The 26988-nt window shown below is 34.9% G+C and overlaps 2 protein-coding genes across 2 annotated transcripts in view; both read right to left on the bottom strand.

Moving 5' to 3' along the window:
• Positions 1 to 2421, bottom strand: part of LOC124632731 (nose resistant to fluoxetine protein 6-like) — a 50008-nt gene extending 47587 nt beyond the window's left edge. The window contains exon 1 of the mRNA XM_047167684.1: positions 1852 to 2421. Within this exon, the coding sequence (XP_047023640.1) occupies positions 1852 to 2347 (496 nt within the window). The 5' untranslated portion in view covers positions 2348 to 2421. The remainder of the gene's footprint in view (positions 1 to 1851) is intronic.
• Positions 2422 to 4110: 1689 nt separating this feature from the next.
• Positions 4111 to 23946, bottom strand: LOC124632396. The gene is made up of 12 exons (XM_047167221.1): positions 21597 to 23946; positions 20912 to 21150; positions 18853 to 19073; positions 17626 to 17783; positions 16277 to 16458; positions 13218 to 13366; positions 8247 to 8415; positions 7679 to 7872; positions 6494 to 6614; positions 5432 to 5618; positions 4811 to 4953; positions 4111 to 4724 (listed from the first exon to the last, which is right to left on the bottom strand). The coding sequence occupies exons 1-12, from the start codon at positions 23728 to 23730 to the stop codon at positions 4152 to 4154; spliced, it is 4470 nt and encodes a 1489-aa protein (XP_047023177.1). The 5' UTR covers positions 23731 to 23946; the 3' UTR covers positions 4111 to 4151.
• Between the last annotated feature and the right edge of the window lie 3042 nt (positions 23947 to 26988).

Here is a 26988-nt window from a genome sequence, read left to right as displayed (position 1 = left end):
TGCCGTATTAAATTCACGGGAGGGCAGGGGAAAACCGGTCCTCAAGACTCCCAATTTTAAATATCTAATCTACAGAACAAAATTAACTTGCCAAAATGATTGATTGTCGCGGTAGATCTGGAACTTTCTCTTTAAGGATATGTCACAAAATAACTGTTCTTAAAAATATTTTTAGATACGATTTGAGTGGGAAAATTAGATAAGTTGAAAAATTCTAAATGTTTTTTTTTATGTTGGGATACGAAACCGTCTCAGTTTGGTCCATGTTTATTTATTTATTTATACAACAACATCATCACTATCATTACAGGTTTCCCTAATTCAATAGTGTGGTACAAAATTATAATATTTTCATTGGCAAACTACAATCATTCATTCATTCAAGAGAGAAAATAAAAATATCTATTCTGTCCGCTACTTCGTTGAGTACACGTAATGTTACTAGGGAAGAGTATAGTATTATAGGAGTATAGGTTCGGTTGTTTATACGGAGCCTATACGGTACAAACAAAAAAAATCCTCTTTATTATAATATATTACTTGTACTATAGATATACAAACACAGTTATATCCACTATAAATATTGTTTTTGTTACCTCAGTAAAATTGAATAAAATTCACAGAACTTAAAATAAACACTTCAATAATGTTTATTTACTGAACTGCGTCATACTTATACCTACGTTTAACGTCACAATTTGCCTCGTCTGGTATTTCAAAACGACTATGCGTGATGCATTACTTATCAATATCGCAGATGCTACCTTTGCAGTATACTGCAAACTTTCAGTCGGCCAATAGTTTGTTTGGGCTCATAAATCAGTATCAAGATGAATGGTAGCACGCACGTTACAAAGATCAGGTATACCTACAGCCGGTATAAGACTGAGTTCAGACTTTGATTGGTATCAAGATTTTCTTTAAGGATATTTTTTGCTGACTGCGTCAACTGTCGGCCGACTTTTTTGTCTTCAGTGTGCAGTAAATCTAATAAAATATGCACAGTACCGTCTGTGCAGGGATACAACACTGGATTTGCATATAAATATGCAACAATATCTAGATTATATTTTGTTCTATAAAATTACTTATTGAACTGATCAAAAATAAAACAGAGTTCAATAAAAATAATACAGTCTTAAGTATATAAGATCGGTTTTAAGTGACAAATTCTATGCTGAAAACCGCATCAAAATCGGTTCTTGCAAACGTGAAATAAAAAATATAATACCAATCATAGCCATAAAAATAAAAAATTGCAAGAAAAATATACGTTCGTCATAACTTTTATTCTAAGTAATTCAATTACGACGTAATAATAATTGTTAAGTTATTTAACGGCTACAAGTCATCGTTAAGAATCCCATCCATTTGCTTCCGAGCGTTAATAAAATCAACAGAACTGGTGATATAACAATAAAGTCACAATCGTAGTAAAACGTGTTTTTCTTACAAAACAAAATCTTAAGTAATCTGCAAAAGTCTCATATACATGTTAATCTAATACGTTCAAGTAGGCATCTAGGAAAGACTTTGAATCGATAATTTTGTTACTATTATACAAGGCAATTTTGGTATTTGAGGAAAATTGTAATAAGGAAAAGTCGTTTTTCCCAAGATCGTGCGTAGATGAGGTCTACTATAGAAGGTCTTTATTAACAATGAAATTATAGTAGCGCAATACAATGAGTAACAAAAAAAAACAAACTTAACAATATAAAACAGACTCGTTTGTAGATTAATAGAATCATCAAAACCAATAAAAAAATTGAGCATCGCTGCATCGTTTAAAATAGATTGTAATGACCATAACAAAAGAACAATAAATGCAATTAAAACTTAGATACTCACTTTTCAACGCCCATCTCTTGTTCATGATCAGTCCATCCAGGAATTTGTAACCATGTTCTCTGCAAGCAGTTTCTTTCACACTTGCAACAGCACTGGTCAAAGAAAGCAGATCGCTGGCCAACACCACCGAAGACGCGTAATCAGGTGACTCCTCCACATGCCTAACTGACCCATCTCTATTCCCTATCTCATCCCCATAAGCATCATAAGTAGAAGATTTAACATCATCAACAACTTTCGTAACAGCATCCTTTGGAACCGTACCATTACGTCTTACTAAATCAGTCCACTTTGCCACTAAGTCTTTATCGACACCCAAATTTTGAATAGTCCTATTAAGTAACGCATAATCTTTGTCAGTAAGAGTTCTATTTGAATTTAGTATAGGTGTTAGTCTTTGTAGCACTTCGTGATTTAAAAGTGTTATGTTAAAAGTTTTCGGGTCGAAGGCGGCGGCCGCCGAGCACGCGATTAGGAAAATCGCCGCGGAAAGCATGACGTTCTGCGCGCGCGCCGTCTCTAGCAGTACTGAGCCTTCAATCCTCGGACGATCATTGAAGTGAGTCCTCGCTATTAGGCTGTGTCGCCTTTTTAATATTGTAATAAGTTCATTGTTTTTGATCGATGCTTGATTATCTGGGGGTTCTCGATGTTTCGATTTGAGTTTGGTTTTGGGTCATGTGTAATTTGATGGTGATAATTAATTTGGATTTTTGTACAGGCCTTTTGGGAAAATTAGAACTCTTTATTTTTTATCGTTCCCCGCTATATTTGAAAATGATTTATCTACTTTATCACTTATTAACTTTTTTTCTCATAACAACACAAGAACAATCCTCATTTCAATAATGTACAGACAAAAAAATCTTTGAAATAGTTACCTGCTACTCGTACATTTTTCCTCCTTAAAACGAAAGAGCAAAAATCTCTGAAACTTACTACGAGTGTTAAAAAATGTGTGAATGTGTATATATTCTTACCTACACCTTTACATTTTGAAAACTCCACAATCTACATAGGTGTTTAGCGCTTTTCATAAACCATCTGATTTAGAACAAGATTTCAAAACCGTTCATGATTTCTCTATCACTGAATAACAACAATTATTACATGTAATATCAATCCCTGTCTAAAACAAGGTCCCCAGAGGCTTCGTAAATGATGTATTATGCAATGATAATTGGGCAGTGACACATGTAACCTGATTACCTTATAAATTATTGTGTTAACATTAATTTGTACTTTTCAGAATTATTGAGCTGTCTCTCATTGCCTATAATTTTCTCAAATAAGTTGGGGTCAGCTTTCAGTCTAACCAGATACAGCTGAGTACTATGTTTTATTCACATCGTTCGACTGCCTATCTGAGGGTTTCAACACAGTATCCCGAGCCACCTGATACTCATTGGTACGACTGGTGGTCAGACTTTTTAACTTTTTACTACACATCACCGTTGCTAAACCGTATGACCGATCGATCCACACGACAATTACATAGAAACGAGATCCTCCTCATTTCATTGTGCAGTTACTTTAGAATTGAAATACATAAAACTGATAAAACAAATGATGAGCTATATGTAAACAATGTTATTCCCATATAAGATTGGCTGAATCTCACAGTTCCATTTACATCCTTTTGCACAGACATCCGCTGTCCCACGCAGCCAAGAAAAATATTCTCATTAGAAAGGAAAGCTTTTTTAGTTTCTAGCCATTGGGTGCAGTCTAATCTAATGCACCATTTAAGTCACATAACGCAATGCGAAATGAACACTTAAATTGCTCAACATTTTAGAGGCTGCGACTAGGGCAACGAGACAATACTGATTCCGCATTTTTGTACTTTTATGGGCTCAAATATGTAAAATACTGCGTATAGAAACAAATTATGCAAATCAAGGTAAAATAATTTTATGTATTTTATGTTCGCGGATCTAGCCTCAAAATATTTAAAAACTGGATCTTCGAATATAATTAAATTCTTTATACCTACATGAGTAGGTGAATCGTTAATCCTTTGACGCGATTTCTCTCGCATAGGCAATATGGTCAGACAGATACTTGCTTAATTATACCTGTGAAATATCGTAACATTAGATTTTACCCGTGACTTTGTTCGTCTAACGGGTAAAAACAGAGATCAAACAAATCAAAATTCATCGACTTAATTTTATAATTTAAATCTTTTGCATCCACTTTCGTATCAAAGTGACTTAAAATCGTTACTTTGAGCATGTACAAAATGAAACAAGAAAACAAAACTCAAAAAGATAATTTAATTTAACAGACAAATAACGCTACCTTGAGTATCGATAATATTGAGCTCCGTTGCGATTCCCATTCGCAGTCCATTCCCATTCATCAAGATCTTGATCATCGTCCCTTGGTTGCGACCTTCTTCGTACATAATGATCTCGTTCCAACCACGACTCATCTTCTTCGTCTTCCCCACCTTCTTCCTCAATTATTTCCAAATCGTCGTCCATATTTCCAATAGATTCTTCCCCAGCCTCTTCCTCTTCCTCCTCCTCTAAAATTTCTCCAAGTCCTTCGTTGTCCCTTTGCGCTTCATACTCAACTTCTGTTTCAGGAATTTCTTCAAGAACTTCTCTGTGTGCTATCAAATGCTGTCTGCTTCTTATTTGTGGTACTTCTATGATTTCTTCTTCTTCCTCTTTTTCTTCTTTTTGGCCTTCTTCTTTATTTTCAGCAGCATCATCTGATTCTTTTGTTTCGTCGGTACTTTCAGATTTTGATAGAGAAGGAAAAGAGAATGAGAATACTTTGTGTAGATTCTGCATCGGTATAACGAATGTTAACGTTAGGATGGTCGAAGACAGTATTATAGCTGATATCTCTTGGACGTCGATCTGTGAAATAGAAATCGATTTTTCACTAGTAAACCCATAAAGTTTTAATAACAAGACTGTTGAAGATATAAAGATACTATCCTTACCATAGATATTAAAGTAAATTCTCTAGAAGTCTTGACGGTAGCCACATTAGTAATGAAGACAATGAACTGGGTGAGGTAGAGAGCGTATGACAGACGGCTGATCATGACCAGAGGACGGCAGCATAAGAAACGTGACAGGAAACCTGTGGAACAACACAAACATTAAAGCTTATGCAGAATCATAATGTTTTTCTAAATTGCGCATAATCGCTACACATTTGTGCAAATCTGTCTCGCACGATGTTTCATCATAATGTTCAATAATATTTAAGAACGATGCATAGTTTATGGCTAAGAATGACTTTATGTGTAGTAATTCATTTATTATCTGCAGTATTATATGAGCCTACGTGAAAAGTCCTAATCATCACTTTACTCAGCAGCTTATATGTAGTAGAATCTATCTAATAATAGAAAAGCTATCTGATTGTCCTGGTAAAGTTTATGAGACAGTGCAAAAATATAATATTTACTTCATTTATCTAAAGTCTTAAGCTACTAATCTTCAAAGTCTTTTTATAGTAATAATAAATTAAAAAATATATTAAAAAAATATAGCACTTTTTCGCCTGTATTTTCTCTCACCGTTCAAGTTAAAGAGTAAATATATCAAGTACTTACCATTACTGCTATGGACAGCATAAATGACCCACGCTATAGCGAGAGCCGACGCGATAGGCGCAAGCGCAGCATATTGGGCGGCAAATGAGGAGCTGTACCGATACTGGATAGAACCGGCGTCGATGCCAGCCCACCAGACGAGGCACCAGAGAGCGGTGCTGGATAACCAGCCAATGGAGAGGATGAACTGGAAAATTTAAAGATTTTTGTTGTTAAATTAGTTTCATCATCATCTGCCTTTTCCCAACTATGTTGAGTAACTAGTACTAAGTAAGTACTAGTATACAAGTCAAACCGGAACATTTGTGTATAAAACATTATGAAAAATTCCTTTGTGTACCTCTTCTTCTCTCTGATTAAGTATTTCCTTAGTGTTGTGTGTTTTTTCCAGCCATACTGCCTCTCACACAAACCATTCATAGCCAAAATTATTCATCTACTGCAAATATTTATTGTTTTATATATAAATTCGTGCATTTTTTTATGATTTTCGAATCATACATTTTATAATATTTTTCCTCCACTGTGATTGTATTAATGACTCCTATATTTCTGAACAATTATGCATTTAATATTGCAATTGCTGGACTTTTAATGATAGAGTGTTAAATTGATATACAACAGTATCATGTGCTCGCTATTTCCTTTACATTTGTACTTTGGCCTTTTATAATAACAAATAATGATCAATTTTTATGTTCCAATATGGAATAATTTACAAGAATTACATAACGTTATTAACGATATTATTTAATAGTTGTAACTAATCGTTATCTTAACTATAGTTTACTGTATTATAGCAGCATTACGTTACGCAATCAGCACCACATAAATTCAACTCCTGAAATATAATACATCGTTTTATCTATTTTAGGGAAGGTTGCTACATTGGTTCCCGCTAAAACATAGTAAAAAAAATATTTTATCTAGGTTCTAACTACTGGCTGCGATATAACATGTACACAATTCAACACATACAATTTTGATAATTAAGGATTTCATGTGTTTTAGTCCCCAACAATACATATGTAGGTACTTTAAATTCAAGTAAAATAAAAATACCTTTCCATGTTCCGTAGGGTTCTTCAAAGCCAACCCCAAACTTAGGCCAACCAGATAAGGGGTAGACCGATGAAGCACCGAAGTGTAGCTCAATCGCGCCGTCCTATACAGCTGACTAACACTGAAAACACGACCAAATTAAAATTCCCAACTGACAACTTACTTAAGACTTGTTAAGTGTTCATCTTAAAGTATCGGGGTTTTGTAAGCAAGTTTTAGAAGTTGTGAAGTTTAACAGGCTTGAGTTAAAAAGAGATTGTAAGGAAAATGCGTTGGTGTTTTGTTTTACTTATATGATCGGATACATGGGTTAAGTTAGGTAAAGTTAAGGAAACGATTGTGACGTGAAAATCGTTATCGTAACATCAAAATATACGTTGTCTTCATCTTGATTTTTTTTTTTTTCAAATTTCATGAAGACCACCGATAACCCGCGTCCAAGGTAACTATTTTCTGGTATGCCTTTTATCAGGCTCAATACTATTTGTAGGTAACGAAACATTAAAGTCCAGTATTTTTGTAGTGAAAGCGCAACAGACACACAAACAGTGTTACTTTCGCATTTATAATATTAGAAATGGTTCAAGTGAATTCTAATAGGAGTTCATTGTAAAACAAATGCACAACTAAATAGTCCACTAACGATTTCAATTTGCATGTCATGTGAAATATTAACAAGTAAAATGCATAAATAAATGTTGGCTCCCACGCAAAACGTACAAACAAATAAAATTGAGTGCCACTAAACAGCTAATGTTGTCATTCAAATTATTACAAACATGGATAATTTCCGCTAAAGGGTTGTATTTACATATTATTGAATAGATGAAACAAATGATTATTGATGCTTTGTTTAGTTAAATGTGGCTAAGCCTGGATGGCAAAATGAATATGAACAAAATTGTTTATTGGTAAAGCATCTTTTAAAAGTCTCGTTTTTCATGTGAACCAAAAAGTAAATTGACAGTGAAGTCTAATTGATCTATTTATTTTCGGACTCTTTAATAGTTAAAATCTTTGGTAGTACATACGAAGAACTTACAGGAGTATGTATACTACTACGTACTACTACGAACTTAGGGCTTTAGTCATAAATAACATATGTATTTATTCTATACTCTTCCTCTTAAACATGAATAAAATAATCAGTCTTTATGTAAGGTTCAATAAGTGTTAAAAACATACCTGACTCCATGATAAGCCAGCATAGTCAGGCGATGGTCTCTCACAGTCGTGTATCTGGAGTACGCCGCGAACACGTGCAGCCCTGGTATGAGGATCTTGTACAGCCCAGTCTTCGCTTGTATCAGCCAGACTATGATGCAGCCTAGGATGGTTAGCTGCATGTCCAGGGCTAGTTGATGGGTTTGGGGAGCACACTGAAAGGGAGAAAATTATTTTAGGGAAAGTGGTAATTGATTGGGATCGACTTTAGACACTCACTCAAAAACTCAGAAAATTAACATATACCAGATTATAATAAAACCCGAATTTGAAGTATTAGAATAACTATACTTGCAAAGTCTGGCCCACTTGTTAAATATATCACAACTTCTTAATGTATTGTTAATCCTTTTGCTACAATTAATAAGTAAAGATGTATTTATTCCTTTCTTTAATTGAATACACAAATATGCAATCATGGGCTAAGCTAAAGCCTTCTAACTTCAAATCTTATGTGAAAACAATTCAAAATAGTACAGAGACCCACCTACTATTAATATTAAAACTTCAAACGGTAGCTCCTACTTACCATATCCTCAAAGCCGAAGTAATTCTGCACATAGAGCAGGTTCCACCACCAGCCCTCCTGGCAGACCTCAGCGTTCTTGGTGACGAAGGTGCCCCACATCGGCCCGCTTGAGATGTTGTCCCAAATGTAAGCGTAGAATAGTACCACGGCGAGAAGTGCTGGTGTTAACCTGGATACAATAGAATATCATTGTTTTTAATATGGTCTTTCGCTGTTTTCTTAGATGATAAAGGAATTGACTATGTCCTCATAAAAAGCTGTCCTATTTTTCTAAAGAACAGCATTGTTTCTATAATTTTCCGATGTTTTACTTGCATCCTGAAGAAATTATCTGTCCTTTGGTTTACCTATGCCTGTAACCAATGTCATTGAAATGGATTAATTAGTTAAAAGTGTAGACATAAAAAATATATTCTGGATATTGTCGTGTAATCGAAATATTTTTTCAAATAGGCTCAATAGTTTCGGAGCTACGGAGTACCAACAATGAATCAGACAAAAAATGATTCCCACAAACAGAAAAAAAACTGTTTAGATAAAATGTAAAGATTGTCTCAAGCACCTAGTTTTCAAGACATTCGTCAAGATTTGATCATGCAAAATCCTACAATTTTTAATTGACCCTTAATTCACATTGACAAAAATAAATATGACTAAAGAAATCAAATTATAGTTTCCGAGATCTGGAAATTTAAATCCGGTGGAATATTTTTCGTTGATTTGCATAATTTTGAAGCTTCGCTGTCCCTTCCGGAAATCCCTAAGATGTTTTGAAAGCAAATCAAGAATTAATATGGGTAATCATTTGAATGTAATATATGTATCTTGTAAAATAATTAACGACATTTCATTAGCAATTTTGTTTCGAAATTAAAATAATTACGCTTTTTGTAAATCATAATTTTATGGCATACTAGCCGTTTACTCGCAACTTCACCCGCGTCCCGTGGGAACTCCTGCCCATACCGGTATAAAATATAGCCTATGTTACTTGCAGATAATGTAACTTTCTAATGGTGAAAGAATTTTAAAAATCACTCCAGTAGTTTTTGAGTTTATCCATTACAAACAAATAAAGTTTTCCTCTCTAAGATTAGTATTACAAGTAAAGAAAACGTGACTCTTTAATTATCATACCCATTAAAAATAATAATTTGGCAGTTTGATGTCTATTGTATTTGCATAATTACATTTTTTGCTTAATAACTAATTTGGTAACTATTTGAAAATCTCCTGCGATATTCTTTAGGGTATAAACTGTTTCCAAGGGTGGGGTTCCGTATGAAATATATTTAAATGAGCTAAAATGAACATTCGATTCACCACAGGATCACACGTGGGATTCACGTAAGCAAACGTCTTTTTTCTTTTTTTGTTTGAATTTAGAACCTTTCGAGACCGCTTTATTTATAAACTCTAATTATGGCCTGGGTTTTTTATAACTGCCATGTTATCTTTGCATTTTTTTTGTGGTTCTAATTTTAAATACTTCGGTAACCTACCAAAATATTTTTTGGGTTGGAATTCTTGCGGTTACCCAGTTCTTAAAATAATATCTACCTACACATCACGTTTACACATCCGGAAAGAAACAAATTCGAAATCAGATATAATATTAGTGTAAAGTTTATGTATGCATTTAATCAGAGGAGCTTGTAACTCGATCGATCATGAGTTTAAGCAACGCTTGGCGCGGTCGGTTCGTGGATGGGTGACTGTCTTATCATGACGAGTGCCTCTATATTGCGGAACACACGGTAAATTGGCGGGTTCCAGCTCTCATTTTAACACGTTTTGCAGTAGTTAAGGTAGTCAGAAGACAGACAATCTGACAAATATTCATCTTTGGTATGAATGAGGTAGGTTGAGGAGGTCAGATAAGCTATTGCCCTATTCAAAGCCCCTCAGCTGAAACTGGAAAATGGCCCTAACATAGTTGGGAAAAAGCTAAGCATTTGATGTTATTTATTTATTTAATAGTTCATGTACACAGATACACACACATAATACAGAAAAGAAGAATTGTAGTTATTCAGTAGGTATAATGACCTAAAGTATCTTGTAGCATGTATTTGCAATAGTAAATAGTCCGAAGTCTAGATGCAAGATGTTTGCCCACTGTACCTATAGACATAATAAGGCAAACCTAACATCTACTTGACATATGTATAACAGATTTTATTTATATATATCGTTAAATATTAATATTTATTTATGTCATAATTTGTTTGTACTGAAGAACATTTGAGCAAGGGATTTTCATGGACCATCATTTTTTTTTAACTTTACCTACTTACTATACATACAGGTAAGTTACAAACCTATTCAAAATATATAAGTAATTCTAAAGTCCAAAGTGTATTTAATATTTTACTATTTTGTGAATAAGAAAAAAATATTATCTATTAATTAAGCCGGCTTAACTAGTACCTACATTAATTTTAATTAATTTTCCCACGAAAAGTAACTGAACCTTAACGATCACAAAAGATGGGTAATTCCTGAAGCAGATACCTAGCAAATAAAAGAAATCATTTTTGGAACTAATTAGTGGTAATTATTCAAAATTAATAATATTAAAATTCGGAGGGCATAAGGTTAAAACAGCTAGTATGAAAATATTAGACGTTTTTTTGGTTTTCTAGCCTCCAAAAGATACTAATTTGTCATACGAAGTAGTTTTTAATTTAGAGATGCCATTTGATATAAAAGACCTCAATTGATTCACCCAGTTTAGCATCCAAATAAAAAAGGAAAAAGCTTACTTTTACGTTACAATAATGCTTAGAATTTCAAACACATATTGAAAAAAATTATGCTTATCAAGTTTTACAACTATTACTAGATACAGACTCTAGTTTACTGTTTTTTTAAGTGTTAAAGGTTCGTCTTATGTTTGTACTTCAAATTATTATAAGGCTTGTCAATTTATTGTTATTTTAGCACTTTGCTACTGCTAAAGGAATGTTAATTATTGCGTTTTCGCACAATTTTGATCCTTGTTTGCTGTCACTGCTAAAAATAGGCGCAAAATATTTGTGCCGTATATTATTATGCTGTGTACTATTTTTGTAATGTGTTTAGGTTTTGCAATAATAAATGATAGAGATAGGTTTTGCATCTAAATGTGCATAAATAAATATAGTGAAATTGTTTTATAACAAAGTAAAATACAGTTGGGATACATATATTACATTAGGTAAGTTGAAAATTATTCCAATAACATTTACTTCATTGTAATAATTGTCAAGTACACTTTAATATAATATTTATTTACATAATTATGTCATTTCTCGTGGGTGATCTTTGTCATATCGTGTGGTGATTTTCCTCATATCTAGAAAATTTTGTACTCTGCATTTTGTAATCAAGAAAGTTACTAACCATGGTCAGTCTTTAGGTGACCAATGGTCACCTGACTACCAGTCACCAGTTTAACCTTGAATCTAGCTCTCGTCACATCGTCAAAGCTTGTCGATCGTCAGCTAATATGCCGCATGTAGGTACTTTGACAAGCCCAAAATAGTTGGGAAAGGCAAGACTATAAATGCCAAAATATACCTTTAATTTATTCACAAAAAAATCTTTAGCTATGTTATAATCGATAAATCGGCAAACGAACTATGCTAGTATATCCTGCTTATAGGTAAAAAACATAGTTACCAGAAAAAATATAAACAAACAAAAAATTTTCAACAAGATGATCGCTTTTGTATCTTTAGAAACAAGCTCTCAGTTTTTCCCCTGACTCAATCAATTAAATGTTCAATTAATGATTCATATTTCTAATAGCATGGTTCTTAATTTCCTTAAGTTAGTGTTTTTTATTTAAATACCTTCGTACCATGGAGAACAAAATGACTAGCGGAGGTGCCATAACGGAAAATCGCCTAAGAACGTAGCGCGCAAAAATGCGGGTACACGGAAAATGGCTGTTTCGCCTTCATAAGTCTTCTTTGGATCCGATCATTTTTAGTAATAACCAAAATTTGTTGACAGATGTCTCAAAGAACCCTAACGTCTAGTTAGTTCACTCGTAACTGATCGTTTTGGTCATACCCACCATACGAATTTGACCTAGAGGATTGACCTACCTGCATTATAGCGTATCCGCTCATCTTTCCTAACTCCGTGCTTCATGCTTATTTATAGAGCCTACTTTAATTTTGGAGCTTGGATTTTCCGAGCTTCGGTTAATAATGTTTTTGTTAAGATTAACTTTTTTTGTCTTATTGTGAGGGTCAGGAAACTTATCGTCATAACAGATTTGACCAAATTGGTATCATGAAAAAAATGCCGATCAAAATATTTACGGAATCATGTAAACAACAATATAAAAATACAGCTGAATATGAATCGGAAAATACCAACAATTATAATGTTATTTAATTATTTTATTGAATTGGAATTTCCGCAATTACAAAATTCTTCAAAACCTTTTTATTCTGATGATGAATCGTTGATCAAATTACAACCGGTTTGGAACGAAATTGTAATCCTATTCATCTAGGTTTTTCTCATGCTAGATGATAATTGTAATCGTTTTTGATTCTTTGTACAGGAAAATAAACAGGTATTGTTAATAGGTATTGAAGAAAAGTTCCTACAGTTTTACAATAGCAATGAGTTACTGAGTGTTCAATCAATGACTTTAATGTTGTAGGCGCTTATTGTGTCTCACTTCTGGCCTTTTCACACAACCACAAAGCATTTAAATAAACAAAATAATATGTATAATTATTTAAAAAAAACATAAAGATAAATGTAGGTAGATATGTATCTAGTTATACCTAGTAACGTACTTTTCTATCCATATTATTCGTAAATAAGTTTTGAGAATGACAGAGACTTGTTTTACTTTAATGATATTCCTAAATCCTTCTCCTAAGTTTGCCATACATACTATAGGTCAAAGTGAGAACCTCTTTTTTATGAAGTTGGTTAAAATGATATTGCTTAATGTTTAAATACCTCATATATCTAGAGAAAAGTCTTCTAGGAGCACCGGTATCGTTGTCAACAGATATCCTATGAGCCGTCAGCGCCCCACTGAGGAGTAGGAAGCAGTCGGTGAACATCCATCCAGCTCGGCACCAAGACCAGAGGGGGGAACTGGCCAACTGGAAACAAAGGAAAAAGTTGTGTGAAGAAGACAGGACCATAAGAAAATTAAATGTAAAACTTTTAACGTAATAATCGACTGAACATATTTATAATGCATTTGGCCTGGTAACCACATGATGAATTTGTAGTCAGCTGTATACACTATGGTTAGCTTTTCCTTTGGTCACGTCAATAGTCGTCTCACCAAATCAAGAAAGTCCAGATATCAGAGAGCCTTACAAACTAATTAAATTAGATACTGTTGTAGTCTTAAGAATAACTCCTACCTACTTGAAAAATAATAAGCGATTGATATATTTTTAATTTGGTATTAGTTGTGTTTTTTGCGTCTTCCTTTTAACCTTGTCTCAAAGGTATGGTTGTAAAAGAGCATAATTGCATAAATTTTCATCAGCATTTTAATAATTAACAAAACAATACTTCACTCCAGCCTCACAATTTACCCAGACAAACCTATTTGTAATATTAAGTACCTACGGAGTAATGCAAATGAGTCGTTACAAGAGACTTCTAAGTCTTCCTAATCTCAGTTCTTGAATTACAGCCGTTGTTCCCAAGGTTAGGACGTTAAGCTGAATTATGTAGGCACATGTCTCGAATTAAATTCATTAGTACATATGGAGTGAGTCATTTGTTTATATTTGGAAGAAATACAGTGAATCAGTGCCTAAATTGCTGTAGGGAACGGAACAGTGATCTTTATTTTTGCTACATTTTGAACCTGATTTGTAATAATTATATCCGCGGTCACCATTTGTCCATTCATTGAAGAAACTTAAGCCTGACTTTTATACTTAAATATGACGCAGAATCTTGGCAAAACAGCAGACATCCAATTTGATGGTCTTCAGTAGCTATTTGAGAATCAAGGATTTTACGTTTTTATAGGATTAAAAAGAACCTAAAATATTCAGTGACTCTGTTAATACATCAATATTCCCATCAAACTGAGACAAAGCTTCACTGTCTGTCGGTAAAAATGGACAAGCAAGCCTTTTACAAAAAAAATCTTGGCCCTTAGGCAGCAATCAGACTAATGACTAAAAAGTTTAAGGAATCCTGGTAATTTCGCTACAGTTTGCCCAGTATATCGCACATTTCAGTAGTGTCGGCCGGACACAGCTCAGCAATGTTCATGGCAACTCGCCAATGATAACACAAAATAAATGAGCGAATGTTACGCGAATATCACCCTTCTGCCTTACTAATAAGAATTTCGTCATAAAATAGTGCTGGGAAACGTTGAGTCGATATTTTGGTTGTTCTGTGATTGATTTAATAACAAACTGTTGTGTTAAAGACGGTTTGTTTGGGTGTTTAGATTGATGTTTTTAATGATTAACGTTTTTACTGTTTGATTATTTTTGTAGTTTTGAGCAAAACAAGCTGTAATTTTTATTTCCATTTCTTCGTAACATTATGTCTCAAAATATAAATATTGTATTCCTACATGAATCCCCAAGAGCTAAAACTATGTTACTGCTTTTTGGAACGCCTGGAATTAGGCCATTATAACAAAAACAGACAGGGAACATTTTATTCGATAAACAGACAAAAAAGTAAGTGTAGATACAACTTTTTCAGGTAACAATTGTTGCCAAGTATTTGTTTATTAAATCCCTGGAGCAATCAAATCGCTTTATGTATCGTCTGAGTTCTGAGTTCTCCGCAATTCTTTCATAATATCGACACATTAACATCGATATAATTTTACAGAAAACTATCGACACCTCCCATCACTATAGCCATTTATTTTACAGCATGCTTTTCACGCAGATGCTCCGAATAAGATTCCACGGCTAAGGTTAAGCACCTTGGCGGCTTGAACAATATCGTAATGTTGCCCAATCTGTGCCAATGGTGTGTTTAGCACGAATATTAGGTTAATAGACGTGCGTGTTTTTGGAAATTTGTCAAATTGTTTCATGTCGTCATCTTCTTTCTCTGTTTTTTCTTTCACACACACATACATACATAGTATTTGCACGCACTCTTACCGTGGATCACCGACACACAAGGCCGATTTGCCAAAATTAGACCCACGGAAGTAGCTAATGGGATTTTTGACGTTTTAACTAATGATTTAACTGAAATATTGAAGGCCTTAAAGATTTAAATAATCTGTATACAGGGATTCCCTAAATGCCAAACGGGTTTCATTCAAACAATTGAAATGATACGAGAATTATGGTTTCTGAAACATGACATAGAAGTTTATGTTACAGGTGCACTTTCAATCATCAAATTACCTACTTCTATCTACTTTAAGAGAATTTACCAAAGATACAATACCTACAAGTAAATTTTGCAGACCGAGTTATAACTCCAGTTTATTTATAAATCAATATGAATTTAAAACAAAGCTTCATACTATGAATACTGTATGGCTTGTGAAAGCATTCTCACGTAACACGTCAAACGTGGAAATGATTAGATACTCGAATATTTAGATTTTGAAGCTCAACGACTGATAAATAAATGATTACCTATTAACCTTTGTTCAATTATTTGTTGCTAGAATAGAAACTAATAACAAATGAATGAGTTGTAAAATATAGTAAGACACTGTCATTTTTTCATTATAGTCTAACAAATTAAAACTATGTAGGTACCTTTCAATACCAAATACACATACGTTAAAGTATGAAATTGCCGTTTTATTCTAATAGGTGTTTTGAATTGCCATAGAATCTTCATGGTTTGAGGTTTCTAAATGAAACTTTTTCACATGGTATATTTAGATTAGACTATTTTGTTTTGTATATTAACAAGACTACTACATTTATTAACTACTGATAGGAGAAAATATTCTTAAATATGGGCTGGCCATCACCCGCTATGTCCTTCATTCTTACCTTCCAAATTCACCAAATATCTTAAATGACTTTATAACCTCTTTTCCTTACCTCCGTGATCCTCAACCGATTAGTATACGGCATGACAGCAACGGGCAGGAACTTATGGGCGACCAGCAGAGCGATAGTAGCGATGCCTCTGACTCCATGGATGCAGGAGATCTCATCATCAGTACCGGGAGCCGTCAGCTTGCTCAGCGTGTAGTATAGGGAGAAGGAGCTTAGGAAACCACCTGTGGGGAAGAAAGAGTATCAGTTAGAGTACTAGCTCACTACAAACTTTTAGTCAGTTTATTTATTTATTTTTATTTATTTATAGGTTTTCCAACAGAAGATACACAGATCACATATATTAAACACAAATACATAGGAACTGATTACTGTGTTTCCCCAATTACAGGAAACCACAGCATTTACTTAATGATAACTAGATGCAACAAGAAAGTTTGACATTCATTTACTTAGTACTTAATTTGTAAATAAACATATAACAAAAACACATAAAACAAAACACTTAGTAAGAAAAGTATTAAAGACGAACGAACATAATTTAGGTACATTTAGAGAAATTAATATTAATATTTTGACAATATGAGCCGTAAGGTCCTTTTTACATACAGACATCTTACGGGTAATATCAAGGTTGAGGTTCTTTGCTAATTCATTGTAGTTTCTACAAAGCCTTGGCAGAACGGCGAAGTGACCAAGGTGGGTTTTAGATCCTGGCACATTAAAAAGATTCAGCAGTTGATTTCATTCGTCAGTTGATTGTTTGAGCTCATAAATCAGTGTAAAGATGAATGGTAGCACGCACATTACAAAGATCAGGTATTTAGCCGGTATCAAACCGACTGAACACTTTGATTGGAATATAGATATTCTTAAAAAAAAAATGGCAACATCGGGTCAACTGTTGGCCGAACTTTTTGTCTGTAGTGTGCGGGTACGTTTCGTTGAACATAAAACAATTGAAGACCAATTTTCCTTATTCCGTCATTCGCTTGAATTGATCTTTTTTGGTAAATTAAAACTAAATAGGAAAACTGGTGCCAGTTCAAGGTAAAAATGAACTTATACAAGATGGATAACGTCTTTTTACGTATTGTATTTAGATTATTTCGACGTGAATAAGTTTAGAACGACACAGGGATTTAAAGTCAGGTCATGAAAATTCGAGGACCTATGAGTAATACGAAAATATTGCATGCGCTCTTGGATGCGAGCCTTTTCAAAAATATATAGACTTGGCCTTGATTATGTCACTGCACAGAATTACAGATAATGATTTTGTAATAGTAATACTTGTGCTTGACAAAACACACTCAAAAACTCAGCTTGTTGGTCATAAGGTAAATTAACCATAATATTAACATGATTAAAATCGACAAAGTTTATTTCACCTGATTTCTTACTGCCACTTGCTTTTTCTTCATCCTTAGCCTCTTCATCACCTTCCGCCTTTTCACCATTCTCATCACCTTCGCCTTCTGGTCTTCTAGCAATAAAGTCTTGAATCGTCGCCACAAGTACCAGCAAAATGATGACACCATAGAACGATCTGGAAATGCGACATTTTGAATCTATAAAACATATTTAATTCTTCAAAATACAACAGAAAAAATTAAGGGTCTTAGTATCCAGTTTCAGTGTAAGTAAATAATATGATACATATGAAATACTTAGGTATAGTTATCGGCACGAATCTTGAGCTCTGACCTTCACCTGCCAGAAGTAATTTATTGGGTCCCTTTTGTGGTACTGAGTGAGGCGCGGGGGCGGGCCAAAGCGGTGATTGGCCCGCAGTGCATCGCGTCATAGCCGTCACTCGGGATTGGTTCTTTGCTAATAAATCACTTCTGATGTAGGTCAGAGCTCAAGATTCGTGCCGATAACTATACTACAGGAATTAAAAATCTACAGATTCTGGTGGGTGATAAAAAGTTCATAATTAAAAATATAATCACATATAAAAAGGCAGACATACTGAAAATACTTTTCTTTTCCGACTTCCTGTATCGAGATAAAAATAGACCATAAATCTTCATAATCCTCACCCAATGTAATTAACGGCGAAGAAGACTTTAATTAAAAACAAACTATTTTTATACTCTTTAGCTATCTGAAACCGGATCGCTCATAAAAACTGTCGTCGTCATAATCTTAGTACCTATTACGCTATTTATTGGACAAACGAATATTTTTTTACATTCATATTTTCGTCTACTTCTATACTTATACTAAGTAACATTTCTCAGTAAAACCTGATTTCGAAGCGAAAATACCTGTGAAATGTCCTCTATCTAGCTAGGTGTCTGACGTACCTACCTGATTAACTCAATATTTGGGTTTGTATTATTTAGTGTCATGTTTGGTACTATGTTTTGAAGAAACTAAATAATCTCCATTGCGCATACGATTTGAAAAAATACTTCAGTGTTAGGTAACCCACTTTTTGAGAAAGGCTATCATCATTGGCCACAGAGCGTCTTGGTCAGATGGTTGTGCCAGTGCTTGTCTATGCGGTTATTAGTGCCGCAAGGAAAGCTATGCGCTACTTTTTATCAGTCTCACAGCGAAACTACTGGTGGAAACTAGCTGCTAAAACAAAAACAAACAATCATACTAACAATGTCAAGAGCGTAGGCACTTCAGTCCAATCTTCCCACCAATCCCCTTCCTCCACATGACAGTCTTCCTCATCCACCTTGACTCGCACGACCACGCCGCTGGTGTGCTGGTAGTGCTTGACTGCATCCTTGATGACCACCTCCACATCCTCAGGGTTGCAGGCAGCTGGCACGCAGACGCCCCAGCTCAACGTTGAAAATCGCGGCACGAAGTGACCTGGCTAAACAATTAGGGCACGCTTAGTGTTTGAAGTTCTTCTTATTCTAGAATCTAGATTATTATTTATGTGGTTTATGATTTTACAGAAAAATAATTGAAATGCGATACGATAAAAAAACATTCGCAACCATAACTCTTAAAGTACAAATTATAATGTATGTCAAAATCATTTGATGTTTAACCATCATTATGTTTATTACACTTTAATTTTAGCTTTCAAATTGCAATCTTTAATGCATCTGTTTCGGAGCTACAAGGCAAAGAGTACCAATACATAGGTTGAATGGTATAATTTCACAGGTTTGCAGCAAGCCTTGTAAATAAAATGGGGTTTTCAAAATATATACGTTAAAATAATACAGCAATTATAACATGGAATACGCTATTAATAAAGCTTCGAAAGTGAAAGTGACTCAATACAAATTAAAATAATTGCATTCGTCACGCTCTTAATTAGTATGGTTGCTATTATAAGATGACAAAAATAACCCCGAGGAAATCCATCTCAATATCATTCAACAATTAAATGCAAAGCAAATTAGAACATAATACAAACACACTGATAGTCTACCAAATAAAATTATAATTTTTTTTGATAGTAAAAGTTCTACGTAAATAAATTATGTTTCCTTTTTTATTTCTATCTGTCTAGATTGAATGTTCAAAATAAAATAATAATTTAGTTTATATCGGATTCATCATCTCACATCTCACAGCTTTCTTATAATGAATCTACAAACATTTTTCAATCTTACAAAAACTATTTACTTGTATAATCTCTAAGATTTTTATGAAATCCTACGAGTACGTATATCCAAGTGCAATTTGGCTCACTTTACGCATATAATACTCTTCAATGGCATTGATCGTCCGTCTGTCCGTATTCGGAATTATGGTCACGAATCCTATCGTCATATTTCGGAGTAGACGGACAACGGTCACTCAACGTCTACCACGGTTGGCACACATGCATGTTCGATGCGTACTTTGACAGACAAATGATGCAACTTGTCGCCAAGGGAATACTCATTTATGTGTTACTAGCTGTTCTTAGCGGATTAACACTTTTTATCTAGTTGCGCACTAGATAAAAAGTAGCTTGCGCCCTTTAACAGACTTTAAACTGCCTGTGTACCAAATTTCATTGGAATCGGTTCCATAATTTTGGCATGATGATGCGACAAACAGACCAGTTACGCGCAACAATGCAGTTACTTTTGCATTTACTAGGTCTAAGACTTGTATTTTTGTATTGTTTGTAAAGATGAACTCCAAAATTGCATATAAATGACGATTTCTCGGGATACAGGTGAAACGACTGGCAACAACTAGTATGTAATATCGCGTTTTGATTTATTATTATTTATTAATCGAAGACTGCAAAGTAAGTACATGAATTGCTTTTCGGTACCTAAAGATCATGGGTAGAGATAGAAGGAAAGTGTTACTACTAAACTATAAACCAAATGGATACCCTTACGAACATAAGATGGTTACGACTGTTCCCAAGCGAAATTCGTGTTTGATTTATTTTAGTTCAGTTCTTTTGCCACGTAGCTTGTAAGTGTCGGAAAGTATTTACCGTTGAGTGTTCGAAACGCTTTCCCGGTTACGTACTGAAAACTTGCCCTGTTACTTTTGAACTTTGAAGCTAGCTCTTCAATGGGTCTAAAATTTTCTAACACAAAAAATGACGTACATTTCTTGAACTTGAACATTGAAAATATTGAATCGAGAAATGAGCAGTATAATATTTTGAATGTAAATCCTGTTTGTTTCCGAACTCAGGGCAACATACGTGACGGCAACACAAAACAATTATTTATAACTGAAACTCACATCATCGATCCGACTCCTGATCAAGTTCTTGGCTTGCGCCAGATGCACTGGTAACTCCAGCTCGGGATGTTCCGCTTTCACGTCCAGCCGAGCCAAGCAGTACTTTCCTTGGACCTTCACGACGCTGCCACTTTCCAACTGCACTCTCGCACGGCTCCCCAAACACTGGTCGAAGTCACCAAGCTGGATGCCATTACCTTGCAAGATACCCGAGGGAATCTTCGCAGTAGCGTCGAGCACTGTAATGAAACATTTCTGAATCGTTCAACTATGCAAAGCCTTTGGGAGCACCTGAGGCCAACGCAAACAAGTCAAGGGCAGACCAATGTTTGTATACTACACTTTATTATCCCTTTGTGTATTATGTGCTAGGCTACAACTTTGTGTCCACATTAAATAAAAAAATAAATATTATGATAGTGACCACTGGCTGGTATAATAAAACTCCTTCCTTTAGAAACATTAAAACCCTTGATTAATGAACTGCAATAAGTACTTATTTATAGTTTTTTTCTACCTAACATCTGCTGAGAAAAACTCTGAAACATTGCCAATATAAATAGTAGTAAGGTATTGTAATTATTTTGGTTTACCGGTATAAATCTCAAAATACGAGTGTTGAATTTCTAAGCTCTGATTGTGAGGTCGTGCTTGGAATAAAATATTACAAATTATAGATACTTACTATTCAGGGCCCAGAGTTTCGTTCCTCGTAATTGCCTCAACACAATCTGTCCGTGACGCCTGCATTCCGGGTTATGGATTCGAGAAAAATTTGGTGCAAAAGTAGGAAAGAATGCATAGAAATCTTCAAATTCACTTTTGAGCAAATTCCGTCTGTGCAAAGCGTCCGTAACGTGTTTTAAATGACTCTCGGTCGACGAAGACATTTCTGGGCTATCATCAAACTTTTCTTTAGATGTTTTATCTGATTTTTTCGCAGATTCAGATTTAGCTTCTTTTTTTGCATCGTACATATTGTAAGTGTCTTTGATGGGATACTTTTTCTTATGCTCTGGAACTATCTTTTCTGTACCTTTGAGGTCCTCATGACTGGAAACCTTATCATCTTTTTCATGACTAGCTTTAGTTTTGAAGGTATCTTTTTCGTGATCTTTCTTTGGAGCTTCTTTCTTAGGTTTATCAAGCTTATCTTCAGTGTGCTTTGGTTCTTTTATATCTTCTTTCTTAGATGCTACTTTTTCAGAGGAATCTTTAGATTTTTCTTTTGGGGTAGGCTTTTCATCCTTAACGTCTTCTTTTACTCTACTTTTGACTTCTTTTGTTTCTTTTTTTACTGGTTCTGCCTTTTTAGGTTCAGGTTTTGGTCTCGGCTCAGGTTTTTTTTCTTCAGGTTTCTCTTTGATAACCTCTTTGGATGCTTTCTTTAAAATTTCTATTTTCTCTTTGACTTCTTTTTTAGGGTCTTGAAGAAGGGTTTTTGTATCAATTTTATTTATTTTTGGTGACTTCCTTTTTGTGACATCGTCGTCGTCATCATCGTCATCATCATCATCGTCGTCATCATCATCGTCGTCATCGTCATCATCATCATCATCTTCATCGTCTTCATCGTCATCTCCATCAGCGGCACTTTTTTCATCACCAAAAATGTTTGCGAAAAAGGAAAAAGATGAAGACACTTTGCTCTTTTGTGAATCTGCATCAACATCGCTTTTCTTACTAGTTGTTTTAATTGCTGCTTCAAGCTTCTGTTTTTCTTTAGCTTTATCCTTACTATCCTTTTCATGTTCTTTAATTTTGTGCTCAGCATCTTTTGTTTCTTGCGTTTCAAGGCTTGGATCAATTTTTAAACCTAGCATATTGAATGTTTCTAATATACTAGACAATGTTCCACTATAGAAATCTTCATCGTCATCATCATCATCATCGTCGTCGTCGTCATCATCATCATCATCATCATCATCTTCGATTTCCTTCGACTTTGACTCTTTACTTTCTGAGCTCTTTGTATCTTGTTTTAATTTATGATTAGAGCTTGCATTTTTTTTAACTTCCGATTTCTTTGTTGTAGCTCGTGGTTTTTCATCATCATCGTCGTCATCATAAATTTCTTTTGACTTTGGTGGAGTAGGTTTGAATTCGGGCCGCCTAGGTTTGCTGTCAGATTTTTTTATTTCAAATGGTTTTGATTTAGATAACACATGTGGTTTAACGCCGTAGTTATCATCATCATCATCTGCATCATCATCATCGTCATCAACGTCGTCATCATCATTATCATCATCGTCGTCATCGTCATCGGTACGTTTCAAGGTTTTTGATAGTGATTCTTTTACTTTCGAGATCTTAACATCCTTTTTCGGCTTCTGATCACTTTTGATGTCAACAACTTTAGTTTTTTTCAACACACTGGGTTTGATATCGTCATCATCGTCATCGTCCCCTAATTTTGATAACTTTTTACTAGCCTGGGATTTCACTTTACTTACGGGAATTTCCTGTTTAAATCCGGATTTAATTTTCAAAATATCCTTTTCATCGTCATCGTCGTCGTCTTCGTCACTTCTGAAATCGTATTTGTGAGCAGGTTTACTATCAGCCTTCTGATGGACTTGTTGTTGCTTCTCTCGTCCCACCTTCTTCAAATCCTCAAACACATGTTTATCACTTTCGATTTTAACACTATGCAACTTATGACCGACCTTCACATCACAGTCTTCACACTTTTGCTTTTTTATATCGTGTTTCACACTATCGGCTTTGGGTAAATCGCGTACTCGGAATGCGGTTATCACTGTGGCAAGGATAGGCAGGCAGATTAAAATTAGAGCTAGCGTCCATCGTTGGCGCGCCATGGCCGCCGCGGTGCGCGATCACGTCGCCATACTCCCGAACTGAAGCGCTCACGAACCTTGGCGTGTATATGTAACGCACGAAATAAAGCGAATCTCATTGAAACGGGTGCTCATTGATGGTTCTCGGTCGAGGTTATGGGTTAGTAATATATTTAAGAATTTTGTGGGAGCGGGTACGTATATCTGTGGGGTTAGTACTAGTGAACTGGCGTTAGCTCAGCTGATGGCGTTCGTCCAAGATCAGAGTAAAAATAGTGTTGCAAAGGCAATTGTCCGGCCGCGCGGTGTTGCCGATAAGATTGACTGTATTGTGATAGATCAGCTTTATTGTTGCTATGGATCGAGTTGAATGCTCATTAACTTACGATCAATAGGATTTAATCTATAAATCAAACTGAAAGATCAAATGTTAAGTCGACATCAAAGTGTATTCAATGGTCTGCATCGTTATGAGTGGTCGTAATTTAATCAAAGGCAAACTATGATTTATTACTATTAAAACTCTCACTCGAAGCTATAAAGGATGCCTAAACCTTTATTTAGGCATTATTTACCTTCAGTACCGTTATTTTTCAGTTGAAGACGCGTCTACCTAATCACAAAGCAATTAAAAATTATGTTGTTTGAGCAGTTGGTTCCGTCCTCAAACTTGTTCTTGAAGTTAGAACAACGTTGATAATTAATTTTATTGTTCAGGACCTGGCTTTTTGACTGGTATAGGTACCTGAAATTTTGCTTAATATAGGAAACGTAATTTTTAACAGACAGTTAATAAAACATTTTGTAGAACTTTGCCAAAATATTCGTTTGTAGGATGTAAATATGTTTTTACTCATACACACATGTATTAAAAAGTTTATCTAGATAACACATCATCAATCACTAATCCTAATTACTACTTCAATCAACAAATACAGGTAATATAAAACAGTCAATAAATTAAAACTGTTTTTATGCGCCTACTCACATTTACCACGCATCTCATCAAAGGTTGCAATGCTATCATTATTTCAGTAGGCGTTATATATGTCCTCTGCAATCCCATCTGCCTGAAGACCTAGCGGTGACATTCTGGACACCATTACTAGAATATATTTTAATAAAAGGTCTAAACCTAAGGTTGAAGGTTATTACTTAATTAGTTCTAAAGTGCCAACAAAATGAGGTGACACACAAATCAGTAAGGGTCAAACATTCACTACTCTTGGAGACAGCTTAATAGGTATCTGTTGTTCCCAAGGGCAACACGAAATACAAACAACTTTTATCAAAAAATAACTTTCAGTTTTATCCTGAAGGTTGTGATTACCCAATAGCAAGGTTAGGCCAAAATTATAAGCTACAGTCGTAGTAAATATATAGCGAAACTACTTTACAAGAAATTATATTTATTTTGCCCCAGAGTTCAATTTTACTGTCTAATGAGTTTATTAGTCTTAATCTTAAGTAATATACAGGCTTTGAAGCGGCACAAAATTATGATGAATCTCTTGTAGTATTATCACAGTTCAAAGTATGTGTAAGTTATCGCCTGTTTTAATGAAAGATAAAGCAAATGACAAAAGCAGAGTACTAAAAAGAACGTTGTTACCACATTAAAGTTAACAAACATTTGTTTGTTTTTCCCATGTATGAGGCTTAACTTAGGGTTGCTAAAAATCCCTGAAAAAATCCTGAAAACCAGAGACTAAAATCAGGATTGCATTCAGCGGTAGACTTCCTACAAGATATCCAATAACCACGTACTCGTTATTATTATTTAATTAATGACAACAACCATTTAACAATAGCAAACGCCTGATTGATTTACGACCATCGGATTTCACAACCAACCCTGACTGCTGTTACGATCGACATTAGCCAAATACATGAGTAATCACTGTATCACATTGTATTGTAATGAGAGGTCCGACTGTATCGAATACAAAGTGCGTTGTGAACTAGACCTTATGATGTTATCGTAATGTACCCTTGTGCCTATTTGTTGGGGGTTTTGTTAGGTGTCTAAGGTTTGAAGGTGTTATAAGAGATACTTATCATCTTCTATGGTTCAGACCTCTTCTTGTTCAAAGAAGCTTAGTATCAGTTGTTTGGGTACGGAACCGCTAAGTAAATGTGTTGTTTATTGAAGATTTTTTGACATCACGGGGTCCTTCGACTCCAATAAGCATGGTCGCTACACTTATTACATGCCAGTCAACCTAATAGCAAGGTCTTAAAACCGATCATAATCAAATGAACACACCTTATAAAACTAAAAGTAACTCCTAAACTAATCTATGAAACCAACAGCTTCGTGATAACATTCACATCAAGTAATTAGGCATGAATGACGTTTTCTATAGATGGATACCCATGACCAAAGAAGGTCCACGCTCGTGCACTCCCGACACAGACAAACCTTGGAGTCAGACAATAGCAGAACATACTAATCAATCGTCTGTCCACAGATTAGTGCGTTGAACCTCGAACAACTGTTTACATTGGCTAATCAGACCAAGGTCTAACATTGAACTGGATAGAATGATGAGACTTTTCGATTCTCATTAGAAATGTAAATGCGTTCTTGAATAGGGTAGGGTGGTAGCCAATGAACCGCGTGTACAGTATGAACCATAGTACCTACCGGCCATACCTAACGTTGCTAGCTCGCGCAAAAATTATGTCGAGACTCCCTTGCCACGTCAAGAAGTTTGGTCTATTCGCCGTGGGTCTGTCGCAATATACTCACTGTGAGCCGCGTCTTAGTCTTCTACTCAAGCAAAAACGTCAAAAAAAGGTGAGTTTCTTTTTGTTGTTACTTTAATAATCTAACTCTTACTTAACTATGTGTGAATTGCATGTGTAATGTAGATCATTAGGCTTGTCTGAGACTATTTTTTGGAATTAATTCTCAACGGTTTTTGTATAAAACATGACCTAACATTTCCTAAGAGGGGGTGGGTACGAGCGATTACTGTGAGCCATTTATCCTGGGTAAGCAATGAACCACGGTTCCTTGTGTACTGTGTACCACATCTTAGTGCTTTGTATGATATATGAACAGGTGGGAAGTATTATTAGACAGTTAACCTCTAAGTGTTAATGTGAGTACCTATAATGAATTACCTATATAATTTCAGCATGGGGCGAAACACGGTAGGGAGGAAAGCACGTAAAAAAAGGGTATCACACCACGGAAGCTACACAAAGAGGTATAGAAAAAACACTTGTCGGGATTAAGCATTCGAAAAACAGCAAAAACTGCAACCTTCTCAA

Source organism: Helicoverpa zea, chromosome 8 (assembly GCF_022581195.2).
Source record: "Helicoverpa zea isolate HzStark_Cry1AcR chromosome 8, ilHelZeax1.1, whole genome shotgun sequence".
Taxonomy (NCBI): domain Eukaryota; kingdom Metazoa; phylum Arthropoda; class Insecta; order Lepidoptera; family Noctuidae; genus Helicoverpa; species Helicoverpa zea.
This window is presented reverse-complemented; position numbering and strand designations above follow the sequence as displayed.

Excerpts from the sequence above, each read along its gene's own strand:
- LOC124632396 (XM_047167221.1), bottom strand. The coding sequence starts at position 23,730 with ATGGCGCGCCAACGATGGACGCTAGCTCTAATTTTAATCTGCCTGCCT. Across the intron at positions 7,873-8,246 it reads ACTTCGGCTTTGAGGATATG|TGTGCTCCCCAAACCCATCA; the intron begins GTAAGTAGGAGC and ends TCTCCCTTTCAG. Across the intron at positions 6,615-7,678 it reads CTGGCTTATCATGGAGTCAG|TGTTAGTCAGCTGTATAGGA; the intron begins GTATGTTTTTAA and ends TCGTGTTTTCAG.